This window comes from Apaloderma vittatum, unplaced genomic scaffold (assembly GCF_000703405.1).
Source record: "Apaloderma vittatum isolate BGI_N311 unplaced genomic scaffold, ASM70340v1 scaffold8640, whole genome shotgun sequence".
Classification (NCBI taxonomy): domain Eukaryota; kingdom Metazoa; phylum Chordata; class Aves; order Trogoniformes; family Trogonidae; genus Apaloderma; species Apaloderma vittatum.
In genome coordinates, this window is record NW_009696140.1 from 18987 (window position 1) to 32126 (window position 13140).

The following is a 13140-nucleotide window of genomic DNA, read 5'->3' on the forward strand; positions in this document are numbered from 1 at the left end:
TTCTCAGCCCCTTTTTTCATGCCGGCCTGGAATGAAACATGGGGTGACTTCCCCTTGGATTCAGAGGTCAGAGCATGTGCCTGGGCTTGAAGGCTCATGTGCCATCCCTCCTTCTGCTCCAGAGCTGGGCAGTGCCAGACCCCCAGCATTTACCCAGAAGCCAAACCAGTAAGAGAGACTTACCTCTCCTGGGGAGAGGGCCATCACAGCTGGGGCAGCGGGCGTGGAGGGAAGAAGAGAGACAGACATCAGAAACGAAGATACTGCAAGCAAATGTCAGGAATTGCAATGAACATTTACTCCTGAGCTGGGGACAAATAAATCGAGGAAGGACTGATGAATCTATCATGTTTGCCCCAGCTGATTGCCAGAGGAAAGGGAGAGTAAGTGGACAGGAACAGGACACTGTATGTGCCTGTGTCGGTACTACTCCTCCATTGCTTTTTCTTTTTGATGCTTTTGGTATCTCCTCTTTCTGATCATTTATGCCTGAAATATCCTGAGAAGAAACCCATGCCTGCCCCTTCAGCCTCTGCTTTATAGACATTTTTACCCTTATGCTTTTTTTTCATTTTTTCTGCTCTAGTTTCCCTTTCTTATTTTGTCCTTACAATGTGTGAGCTGATGAACTCCAAAGGTGAAATCCCAGCCTGGCACCACCACAAATTCTCACTGGAGAAGATGGGACACATCACGAGGTGCTTGGCCTGAGAACATTCCCTCTGAATGGGATGAAGGAAAACAAAATGTAAATAGGTCTTCCCAATGCATCTAATATATAACTTCCCTTTTTTTCTTTCCTAGAGAAAACCAGTTGTTGCAACCATAGAGGAAGAGCCACTATCTTTATAACATCTGACCTGTTTCATCTCCTGCCTGTCACTGAGTAATGGCTTTTTTATGAGCTCTTTCCTTGCTGAAAGGTCTCTCTCACTTCGCAGTGAAGTCCAAAGCAGACTGTGTTAATAGCATTTGGAATGGCAGAACAGTGCCCAGACAACTATGAAAATAAATTATTTTTAAAAAAAAAATAGTCCTATAATTGCTGATATCAATACAAGTCAACTGTCAAACATCATGTTCTCAATCCCAGGTCGGGAATTTGCACGCCCCTAAGGACCAAGGTATCAAGTAGGTAAATACCTGTGTATAGGAGCCATGAGAAAGCCACCATCTCCAAACAGAGGTTTTGTGAATAGGAAAAGATCATCTTTTCACCAAATGAATTAGGCTCTGAATTATTAACTGAAATCTAGTTATGATTTATTCATTCATACACTGTCATTTTGCTGAGCTCCAACTAATGCTGGGAATTTAAATCTTGCATTTCTATAGCAAGCTTCATCTCAAAAGACTCCCAAACATTGTGCAATTACAATCAGCTGAAATGTAAACTATATACAAAGCTCTGCTTATAGCTGATATGCAACTGCTCCTTGGGTGTGACACTGAGCCTGAAAGAAACACCCCAGCAAAGAATAAAATTATAAAGACTTTTTTTAAAAAAAATCACTTATGTGGGTTGTTTCCTATTTTCTTTATGGTGGTTAAATGCACTTTGGCTTGGCAACGTCCTGACGAGAAAGTGGAGCCATGCAGAGGTGTAAGCAAAGGTGTCTAAGCTTCTCTGCCTAAATACTTGTCTTGGCTTCCCTGCAGCACCCTAGGTACCTTTAGGTGCTACAGAGAAAACCTGGTAAACAAACTAGCAAATGAATACACTTTGTATAGGGATAAAGGATTTGATTATATGTGCATTGGCTCCATTTGCCCAGCGTGACTGTATTATGTTGAAGCCTACTCTTGAGCTTACTGTGTATCTGCGATAGGCTAAGGGGATGTGAATTAGCAGGCTGATGTAGGGATATTGCTCTATATCCATGCCGTCTCTGCCTGGGTATTTGAGAGTCAAGATTAAAATTTGACACATCATTGATGCATGCAGTTGGAAACACAACAACTGTGAGTGGAACAACAGTAAAAAAAGGAATAGTTTTCAGCTGGGTGGGTGTGTGGCACCACAAACTCAACCACCAGAAATAAATCCTCCAGCCCTGTTTGCCCCAGCATTCCTTAGGTGGCTATACCCAGTCAGTGATGCCCGCTCCTTAGCTACAAGAGCAGCTTTTAGGCTTGTCTGCCAGGGCTCATTACCACAGATCAAGCAGAGATGTGAATTTCAAGAACAAAAGCCCTGTTTTTTCAATGCAATATGTCGCTGGATCAGCTCTGTGACACAGCACTACAAAGGCAGCACCAAGGGCAGGGGAGCTGGTTTGCTGCCCCTATCTGAAATAATAGGAGGTCAACTTTGCCTTTTTGAGCTAGAAGGAGTTAACTGCTACGGGCTTGCTCCCATGAGCAGTTCAGCCACTGAATCCAGAGGCACAGGGGACTGACAGGTTTAGCTTGGGACCTGTGGATGGGCCAAACATCCTGCCTGGGCAGCACTGCCTCACAGACCTTGGTGGAAAGGAGAGGAGAAGATGCCCTTGCTTGCAGTCGGCCAGAAAATGTAGTAATTGATATATTGGTGTGTTCATGGCTGTGACGGGCCCTGTCCTACAAAGGAAATGAAGAGGAAAGCTGGCTGCCAATAGTCTAAAAATGTAATGGGCAGCATGCTTTTATAGCGAGCATGTTTGCCTTCAAGGAAGGTTACAAAGATAATTGGTAATTGTAGGTCAGATAGAATGAGTTACCGCAATTCATGGGAGAGTCCTAAGTCCTGCACAGCCGCCGGGGGCTGTTGTTTTAAAAATACAGGGCTGAAAAAACCCAAAACGTTAGAAAGAAAAGAGCCCTATTTACTGTATCTGCAGTGCCCCAGGACATTCAGCAAGCCATCAGTTCAGTGAAATAAATTATTACCTGTGCGTGTTTGTGAGAGGCAGGCGATAAGGCCTTTTCCATCCCTCCATCGCGCCCTGCAGCACAGTGTGTCCAACGCCCCACAGAGCACAAATGCCACCTTGTGACGCAGGACTTGGGGATGAGGGCTTGGGCAAGCACCAGGAGATGCTTTTGTGCCGGAGAGCCCATTACGATGAGGCCAGGCTGGAGCACGGGCCTTGGGACAACCATGCTCGGCTGAGCAGGATTTGAGGGAAAAGGAAAAGAGCTGGTGGAGGCAGCGCTGGGCTGGCAGGATGGGGAGGACACAAGTTTCCGGAGGTGGAAGTGGAATAAAGCAGCAGCCACAACTTGGGGCTAGCTGGGAAAGGAGAAGGCAAACAGTAGTGAGGAGGCTCAGCTGCTGGAAATTTAATGACAGGAACAGCTAACTGTGTGTCTCGGAAAGGCTGTGGTCATTAAACACATGATTGAAGAGAAAGAAAGGAGGTAGGTAAGCATGGGCAGAAGTAACACCGCCAAGGGCCGAACACTTAAGGTCAACTCTGAGAAATCATAGTCCTGACCATAGTATCACGACAGCAAGTCACCATTTTTAGTGTAGCTAGAATTAACGACAGATGTACAAACATGAGAAAGCACACTGTAAAATAAAACAGAGAAATAAAATATAACAGAGAATAAAGGTCAGTCACTCAATTTACCGGAATAAGTTCACATAAACCTGGTCATTGCAGGCAAAGTATGTGGAAAATGTTAATGACTATTTATTGACTTTACGATTTAGTGGCCTAGAAGCTTCAGCTGGAAAGCAGTTAACTTGCCTCTCATCTCTGCAAGTAACATCTCAGTTTAGCAGAGCTCAAAAAGATGAGAAAAATTATTTTCTCTCCTCTTCCCTTTAGAATGCGGTGCTTTCCTGGTGAGGTGGTTCCTGCTGCACAGCTAGTCATCTGCTTCCCTTCTGCATGTGTGAGCCACGGGGCAGGGAAAAGGAAAACAGCTTGAAAAACACCAATATGTGGCTGGAGCCCCAGAAAAGGCATCAGAGAAATGAAAGAGGTGACTGGAATGAATGGCACGGGTTTTATCATGTTTTTCTGAGACATGCCATTGCAAGTCCTCATTTCCTTTGAGCACTGCGTTAGAGAGCATCAGGAAGCCGGGTTGAGTAAGGTGGTCTGTAAGCAATACAGAGGGTCGAGACGCTGAAAAAAGCATCGTGCTACCTCTGTGCCAATCAGGTGCTGACTAGTGGGTTGCTGTATTATTAACCCAGGCTATTTTTACATCCCAGGCCTGGAAATCGTGCCAGGCAAGCGAGGTGACTCACATCAGGCTGCACTAGCCTCGGTAGCAAGGTGCATTTGGGGAAGCTGACGCATCCCCAGCCACTGTCGCATGCAGTGTTTTCCCCATCCCTCCTTGCCCCCTTGCCAGTGGCAATGGCCTCAGTGACCCTGGCTGCAGCCTTGCCCTGTCCCCAGGTCCCCTTGGTGAGCATTGCCCCCTCCCCCAATTGCTTTTCATGGTTGCCCTGGTTCCCCCAGGGCTTTTTCCAGGGCCATGATAAGCAGGCTCCACAGGAGTGTGTCCTGCAAACAGCCACTTTATTTCTAAAAAGTACAGGTTCTAAATGGCCCTCAGGAGCTACGCCGGCAGGCGGAGATGACCCGGGCATATGCAGATCTGTATCCACCAAAACATTTTGGGAGCCAGGCTGGCACAGTAGAAGGAGGGTGTTCACCTCGGGGGCTCTCACCACCTAATGTCAGGCAGAATGCTCAGCCTGTTTCCCCTGTAGGTGGTATTTTGGCCCTGGTGTCCCCCAGGAGGGCACTGTGGCCCCAGCACACATCAGCTGGTGAGAACTGGGGACTAAAGACGAGAGGAGCAGCACCAGAATGGGCTGGTGGAAGAGAGAATCACAGAATATCAGGGGTTGGAGGGGACCTCAAAAAATCATCCAGTCCAATTTCCCTGCCAGATCACCTGGGTCACCTAGAGTAGGTCACACAGGAACACGTCCAGGCAGGTTTTGAATGTGTCCAGAGAAGGAGGAAGAGGAGAAGGGCTCGCACTTCATGTTAAGCTCCTCTCTCGTGCTTTAACACAGCTACTGCCTTTCTCACTTTTTTTGTGGGGATGTTTTTTTCCTTTCCATTTCATTTGCTGTATTCAAATGGGTTTTATTTGGTTTCCATTTTCATTCCTTTGTATTGTGTCTCATTTAATATTTAACAGTATTTATGTGAAAGTGATGAAAAACATACTCAAATAATGACAATTATACCTATTTAATCCATATTCATTTCTCTTTTATGCCTGCTGTCTCCATAATGTTTCCACGTTTTTAATATTGTGAAAATACTTGAAAAAAACTTAAATACTTTGAAAAAATCCCCTTTTCTTCTTAAGATATGTATAATTATCTTTTTTCAAAAGTGTTCCTTTGAAAATTTTTGGCATTTTCTGATGCTATTGACACGTTTGTTCTTTCTTGCTTAGAGCTACTCAGAACATTGCCTGCATAGTAATTTCATTAGAAGTATGGATTATGCCAAAGTGCAGCACTAAAGATGTTATTTACTGTGATCCAAAGGTGGGCTTTGGGCCTTTGATTTTGGTTGTGGGTTTTGTCGTTTGTATTTTTTTTTTCAAAGCTGCAAAAAACAGAGGGAGGGGGGGAAACAAACAGAAATCTGATCTTTTAAACTGCCGAGACGTGCTTATTCCCAGACGTGTAGCAAGCATGAGTAGAGTAACGCGGAGCAGGCATGTCACATTCAATGTGCTAAAAGCATATTCACGTCAATTCGGGCTCAGGCGTGCTCCCCCTCACCATATGGAGGGGGCCCGGCAGCTGCAGTGCCTCTCGTCGCAGGAGCCTGCCTGCTGCTCCATATGCTCCTGCTCCTGCCGCTGTTGTGGTGGTGTCCCCAGCAAACACGAGGCCAGCCAAGGCGCGGGGGCCTGGGGTGCTCCTCTAAGCCACTTGCTCTGCCAGAGAAAATAAGCTAAGGAGCTTATCGCTGCATTGGCGCATGTGGCTCAGAGGGCTTGACCTAACGGCACCTTCTGCCTGGTGGGAGAGGCAGGAGCAAGAAGGGGGACCCAGGGAAGGGGTCGTCGCTCTCACTTTATCCAGAAGAGGACACTCGAACCACAAGGCAGAGAAAAACAGCAAATTAAGAAAATAAATTCACTATTGAAGGAGTGATGCCTGGAAAGTGAGCCCCCAAGTAATTTTTCACTGCAGGCTCTCCAAAAATATCCCGATGTGTGGGTGTCTATTAAAAGCAAGCTGTGTCTCGGATTCAGAGCAAGGTATGAACTCATTCCAAGGACTAATTACAGTTACGCCACCCATCGGGGAAAAAACGCTGGAGTCTGGGTAGAAACAGCCTTCCAAGAAGCTTAGGCACGAGTAACCTTCCCACATGAAACAAAGGAGAGTGAAGAGATAAGGTATGAGGGGAACACACAAATATTTGCTGGAAGATTAAAAGGAAGACCTATTAATTAGACAGAGCAGGGTATAGGCGAGCATAACAGGGTGAAACGCAGGCACAGCTAGCTGAGGAACACTTTCCTATCCACAAAATTCGGTAGAGTAAAATATTCAGTGGAAAGAGAGAAGGGCAGAAAAAACTTGGCAAAGCAAAACACCGGGAATTCAGCTGAAGAGCCGGAGAAGTCTGTCCCACGCTGTGATAGATCTTAATCTATTCACATGATAATGTTGGTAGATACCGTCTAGCACTGAGCAGGAGCAACCTCGGCTTCATTTAAGATAAGGGCAGCTTTGCCATTGGCTTCAATGGAGCCAGAAGTTCAAACACAACCCAGAAAATGATCTTGTTCCACAGCTGGGTTAATTAAAATGGAAGGAGACCGTGACCCTGATTTTTCTAGCTTCTTCTGTCTCCTGCTTACCTGCTATCATTGCTGCTTTTCTGAAAAGTAAATTTTAATAAGCCTTAAAACTGATAAATGCTTTTCCCATTTCCTTGACTTATGATTACTTTTGATTCTTAAAGTGCCTTCGGAAGTCTTTTCCAGGCCAAAATACCTGAAAGAGCCTTTAAAGAAAGGCAGATCACCATCAGCGATGCCTTGCTGCTAGAGATAATGATCATTTTTTCGATTAATCAGGAGTTTTGATTAATGAAGGACCAGTCTTTCATGTTATACTGTACCTCATTTTTCAAATCAGCATTATTATTTACTCACTGGCTCAGCTGCACTACAATTTTCTTTGCAAATTCGTATTTTGACAAATTATATGGCAATTCTTTTACTCTGCAATTATTTTGTGAAATGGAGTTTTACTGCTGAATATTCACAGAGCTGTTAAGAACACTGCTCACTCATGTACATAAATTACACATCTCCTCCACAATTTCTCATTTCCCCAAATTATTATGCTTGCATAAGAATGCTTGCTCTGTACCCCACACTCTCCTGGCAGAAGAAAGAAGCATGGATGAAACAAGAAATACAAAAAAGGGACATCTGAAAGTGCCTCTCAGGAGGCAAAGAGCATACCTTTGTACCAGAAAAGAAGAGACAGCAGGACGCTTCCCATCTTGAACCGCATCTTTTCCTTCCTCTGTTGGGAATAGCTCCTTAGCATGCTGCTCAGCTTGCTGGGAAGGCATGAGATTAACTTAAGCATTGCCTAAGCACCTTACTCTCCTCCATTCTTATGATTTCATCAAGCACCATCAAGCTAACCACACAATTATGACTGTCAAGCTCCGTCCCAGAGGATGTAAGATTTTAAAAGGCAAAAGGTACTGAGGTACTGACACTCTGAGTGCAAATCTGATGGTGTATGCAGACATATGTGCAAGTAAACAAGGATATACCTACCTAGAAACCATGAATATCCTCCATAGAAAAGTAGATGTCTAATGCTTATAAAATACATGCAGTATATATTGCCTATTGTATGCAGTATGTACTTCCACTTCAATTATTTACCTCTACACTATCAATGCCTTTCCTAAAAATACCTGTGTGTAGAAATCTGCCCTGGCCTTACTGCTCTTTCAGTCACCTAATTGCAAGGGGCTGAAAACTGCAATTAGCAGATCATGCAGAAATAGCACATTGCAGTTGTTCACTTGCTGAGCTGTAAAAATTGCAAATCGGAAAAGTAAACCTCCCTCTGCTAACAGTTCTACCTATAGCATCTTCTCAATCAATTTACATCAAAGGGAGTTATATATTTAATTTTAAAATGACTGGAAAAGTTCAAGACAACAACAAGCTGCTAGCGATTCCAGTGGATCTTGCACCTTTTCTTCTGATCTCTGTTAATTATGTGCAATGAGCAGTGAAATTTTAATGGAGGTTCTTGAAAGCAATTGCTTCAGAAGCAGCTTTCTTTGTTTTCAAAGATCTCAGATCGTATGCACAGGGAATAGATTAAAGTGCTGCACAGATCACGTGGGTTGCTGTTGAATTAAGCTAGACCCGTCTCTAGTCTTCTGGTCTAAATCCATTCAAATAACACTGCGCAAACAAGGATGCTGACTTCTCAGAAACGGTCTCCTGGGCAAGATTCATCTTGATCCACAAATTTGGAGTGCCCCATAAATGAGATGTCAGGTATCGGCATCCCTCTGTAGTCGCACCTTTGGCACCAGCGCATCCCGGTCTCGCCAGGGCACGTGATGTGGATGGGACGAGTTCTTCTGCCAAGGGGGGCTTGCTGCTTTGCTCCCCCTCTACCAGTTTAACCTCTGCAACCCAACACTTTTCACACTTCAATCTACCCTCAGGGAGAAGTTGGGTTATCACAGGCAGACTCCTGCATGGCCATGGCCATCCTGCTTCGTGGATATGGGGCAGCTCAACTCAAACCCTGGGGACCATCAATGCACGGCAGCGCAAGCAAGCAGGCAGCTCGTCCCAGGCACCAGGAAGGGGCTCATGTTCTTCAGGGTAGGGAGCTGCTCAGTTTTTTCTCAGAAGCCTTGTGCTCATAGGCAGCAGCCCTCTCGAGGCAGCAAAACCCACAAGGTCCAGCCAGGGGCTGAACAAATGTGATCCTCATTGAGGGTACCAGGGGCAGCCTTTGGGCACCCGTCAAGGTGCTGCATCTCGGTCCAGGCTCTATGCAATCTCCAGGCAAGGCTCACTCTCTCCCTCTCTTTGCCATCCAGTCTCAAATGGGCTGCCACGGAGACAGAGATTTCCAGAGTTGCTGAAAACACTCGGATATCTATTCCCTCTCTGCATTGATGAGCACTTGGTATCTAAATCCTATGACCTTGAAAATCCCAGCTTAAAAATCCCTAAATACCTTCATCCACATATCTCTTGGAAAAACAGATGAGGGCTTCAGCCTCTTGCCTTATGGTCTCGTAAGCACAGGTCACTGGGAGGAAGAGTTGCTCATCCGGAAAGAAATCACCTACCATATTTTTCAAAAAGTGAAACCAAATTGTCCCCCATCACGCCAAGCAGTTTTAAAATTAGCTTGGCTTAGTGTCGACCACCAAATAGGTCATGATTTTGTGTAAGAAATGCAATAGCGCAGGGATCATGTTCGGAAATAGCACAGCTATTATCAAGTAACTTTTCATCCAAAGGCATGTTCTCCAGACTGGTGGCTCCCCAGTTATAAAATTCCCTCCCGGCTGAAAAAAGGGCAGGTTTTCTTTAAAAATGGCTCCGTAGCATTCAAAAAAATCAAATTGATTCACATGAAGAACAGAAGAGACTTAAAATCTCTGTATAAATTTCTACATACTTCAGACCCTCTGCACCTAACGGTAAACTGTAAACAGCAAAACTGTGCTGCCACTGCAGACAGCATTGCTAAATGAATCACGTAGCTAACTCCTAGCAAGCATACAAATGCTTTCAGACACAAAAGACAGAAAACATTTTAAAGCCAGTATGCAATATAGCAACAAAAGGGGCTACATTTGCCCTTTCTAAAAAAATAACATTAAAAATTTAAAAATTATAAAAATTAGCCTGGTGTTGATTATGGAACAAAACTGTGGCTGGTATAAATGGTCCAAAGTAGGACAGTTTAGTGACATCCACACTGCTACGTAAAACACGCATAGGAAATGCCTGGGCAGGTTTGCTCTTTTGGCCACAGATTTTCTCCAACTCCAGCTCATGTTCCATTGGCCTTAAGATATTTTAATATGTTTTCATGGCCCTCAGATATCTTAATGTGGTTTTTTTATTATTCCCCCAGATTGTGGGAAGTAATGCAAAGGCTACCCTGCACCATTGTGATGATTTTAATATGTGAAGTTGCATTTCCAGGGGTGCAACGTGAAGGCACAGGGGTACATAAAGGTGAGAAGTCCCTAGGGTGGCAGCAGGGGGAGTGAAAACAAGTGGAGGCTGTTTGACGCTCTGCCCGGGGATGCTCCCTGGCACGTGTCCTTCACCAGTTAGATTATCTGGTCTGAACCACAATTTTACTACAAGTTTGCCAAGAATTAAACAGCATGGATGACTGGAGGCCAGCGCTTCAGCCTGTACCTTGGCCTTGCTTTGTTAACAGATACAGATACAGCTCAGCACTATCTGAGGAGCCCCATGTCAGCATCTTATGCAGACTTACTTTCTCCCTGTAGCTTTCTCTTTATAAGAAATGAATTTGCTTCTGAAGATGGCAGAACTGTGTATCCATGAGCTCTCAAAACACATACATGGTTACAGAACCCTCCTGGCACTTGACTTACCAGCAGCATGCGCATGTGCCCTTGGAAGGGAAGCAGGAGGCAAAAGCACTCACGTGTGAGAGAAGTGCAACTCCACGTAGTGATGTTGTGTTTCTCTCAAAGTTGGAGTGCCAGACAGCTAAATCAGAGCAACGTGCACAGACTCATGCGTCTGAGAGCTGAACACACACAACGTGCAAAGTCTCAGCACAAACGTGTGACTGACTTTAGCACAGTTAGAGAAACTACAGAATGCGCATTTATACATGTACGTGTGAACTACATGCATCTCTCAGAAGCAGGGTACTAATGTACTGAAAAACAAGACTGCCAACGCTTTCAGAGCTTGAGTCAAACCATGGGGAGTTGGATCCCCTTGAAATGGATGGAACTGTGATGGTCCACACACACTGAAGTTCTGACTCTTGAAATAAAATATTCTTTCCACAAGTTTGAAGGGTGAGCTTAAGTCCTCTTCTGAAAAGGAGCTTTTTTCCTAAATGTAAGAAAAATATGATGCAGATAGTTCCCTGGTGCTGGCCATCAGGATCAGGCCCTCTGCCTGTAAACCATTCACTTGGGAGAGCTGTGGCTGTCATTGGCAGGGCAGGCACCATGGGATCACTATGTTAGATGGGAAGTACCTACACTGAAGGCTTGCATACCCTACATTAGGAGAAGCCTAGCTACAGATGACTCATCTTTGAGCCTGTATTCTGGAAGCAGCCTCTCTGGGAGAAAGTTTTCCCAAGAAGCAGGATCCATTGCTTTTGCTTCACCTCCTGTGAAGCAGTGCACACACACTGATAACCAAGGTAAGCAGAGGAAAGCCAGACCTGAACAAATCTGCTCTTTCAGGCTCTTAGAGTCATTATGGCACATAATGTTATGACCTTACCCTGTTAGGTCTCACTATGTGATATATGTGTGCTTTCTACCCAAAAGAACTTTTGAACCTGGCCCAAGTATCCCTGCATTGCACAGCAATCTCAAATCTCTGATCCCCATAATGTTTCTTTAGTAAAAGCAAGCATGGACAAAGATTAATAGTTTTCTTAGTATGATAATGATTATGGTAACTTTCTTAATAAGGCCTTGATTAAAGTAATTTAAGCGATTTTTTTTCTCTTTTATCTTTAAGATAGGTAAATCACACCCTCTCGTTCTGATCCTGCAAAGAGACTCAAGCAAACTCCAGCTTAGCAGAGCTAAAGGACTCTCCTCCTCCTCCAGAGATGTCTTGGCCTCAGCTCTTGTTAGGGCTCCCACGCACAGGCAGATGCCATGGCAGCATCCATGCCCAGAGGTTACCTTCTCCTAAAGGCTTGCACGTGCAAAATGAGATAATGCATTATAATTCTAAAGTCAAACTGCTCTGAGGCAAGCTGAGATGGCTCTTTCTTTCCCGACTAATAAAAACAATGATACACACGGCACAGGGGAAAACAAGGATGGAGTTAACCATGCTTGTTAACTGCACTGTGAAAAGTGCTGGCTTTTCCCCAGCACTCAAACACTTCTTCATACACAGAGATGAAAGCAACAGTGGTCTGGCCTGCATCGGTGAGACATCTCATTGGGCATGTGTCCAGCTGTGGCCTTCACCACTGCCCTATGGGTGCTTGCATGCCCTTGGCCCTGCATGGGAGGAGGCACAGGCTGCTGCTTCTCCCCACTGACCTCTGGTCTCTGCTGTCTACTTGGTTACCCAGCTGAGGGACCATAGAAAGTGTGGCCTTCAGGTGGCCTTCAGCCCCACCGAGGGTGAAGCCACTGACTGTGATGGCAAGAGGTCCCTTCCGCACCTCATCACAGTGGCCAGCCCGGGCCTGAGCTGCACCTGTGAGAAGGGGTCTAGGGGAGATGCAAAATGGACCTTAAAGGCCCGTAGATCATGCAGGCTTAAAAGGAGCGGTGGCACTCTTTTATTAGGCTTCTGGCAGCCCATTCCCTGACCCTGGTGACCCACAGCCCCAGAACCACCTGGGGCCTCCCGTCTGCACCAGCAGCATGGAGGATGCCACAGAACGCCACAAAATGGCACCCAGGGAACACAGGTGCACACAGTGACCAAATTAAAACTTTGTGAAACCTTGTAAATCCTGCCCTGCAGAGCAGCTGTGCCCGGAAGGAAAGAGCACTGGCAGCTTCAGTGCCTCAGGGTGCTGGCTCAAGCCAGCTCTTGCTGGGTTTCTCTGAGTTTTCATAGATGTTGTTGAAGGAAACTGAGATTTTTAGGGGAAAAAACGCCAAGTGCTGCAGCAACATTAACTAAATTATGTTCATAGTCTAAAAAAAAGTAGTCTTAGAAAAAGGGGCCGGTGAGAAAGGATCTTGCTGGGGCTTCCTGCTTGAGGGGCCGTTCTGCTCCCCTTGACTCCCACCACTCGTCCTCTATTGCAGGTGGAAGTGGCGCTTTCTCAGCGTGCTCATGAGGTTGCCTATCTTGGGCGAAGGGTTAGGGGCAGAGAAAAATAATACAGAGACTCATCGCTTTAAAAGAAACGATGATAAAAGATCTGCTGGCGCGCCGGAAAAACGCTGCGCTATTGCCGTTGGTTCCACTGGGGCTCGAACCCAGGACCTT

At 45.5% G+C, this 13140-nt stretch overlaps 1 protein-coding gene across 1 annotated transcript in view; it reads right to left on the reverse strand.

The window, feature by feature from the left end:
* Window positions 1-7470, reverse strand: part of RS1 (retinoschisin 1) — a 13875-nt gene extending 6405 nt beyond the window's left edge. The window contains exons 1-2 of the mRNA XM_009873671.1: window positions 7402-7470; window positions 184-209 (exon numbers count right to left, since the gene is read on the reverse strand). Coding sequence (XP_009871973.1) covers window positions 184-209; window positions 7402-7453 — 78 coding nt within the window. The 5' untranslated portion in view covers window positions 7454-7470. The remainder of the gene's footprint in view (window positions 1-183; window positions 210-7401) is intronic.
* Window positions 7471-13140: the final 5670 nt, after the last annotated feature.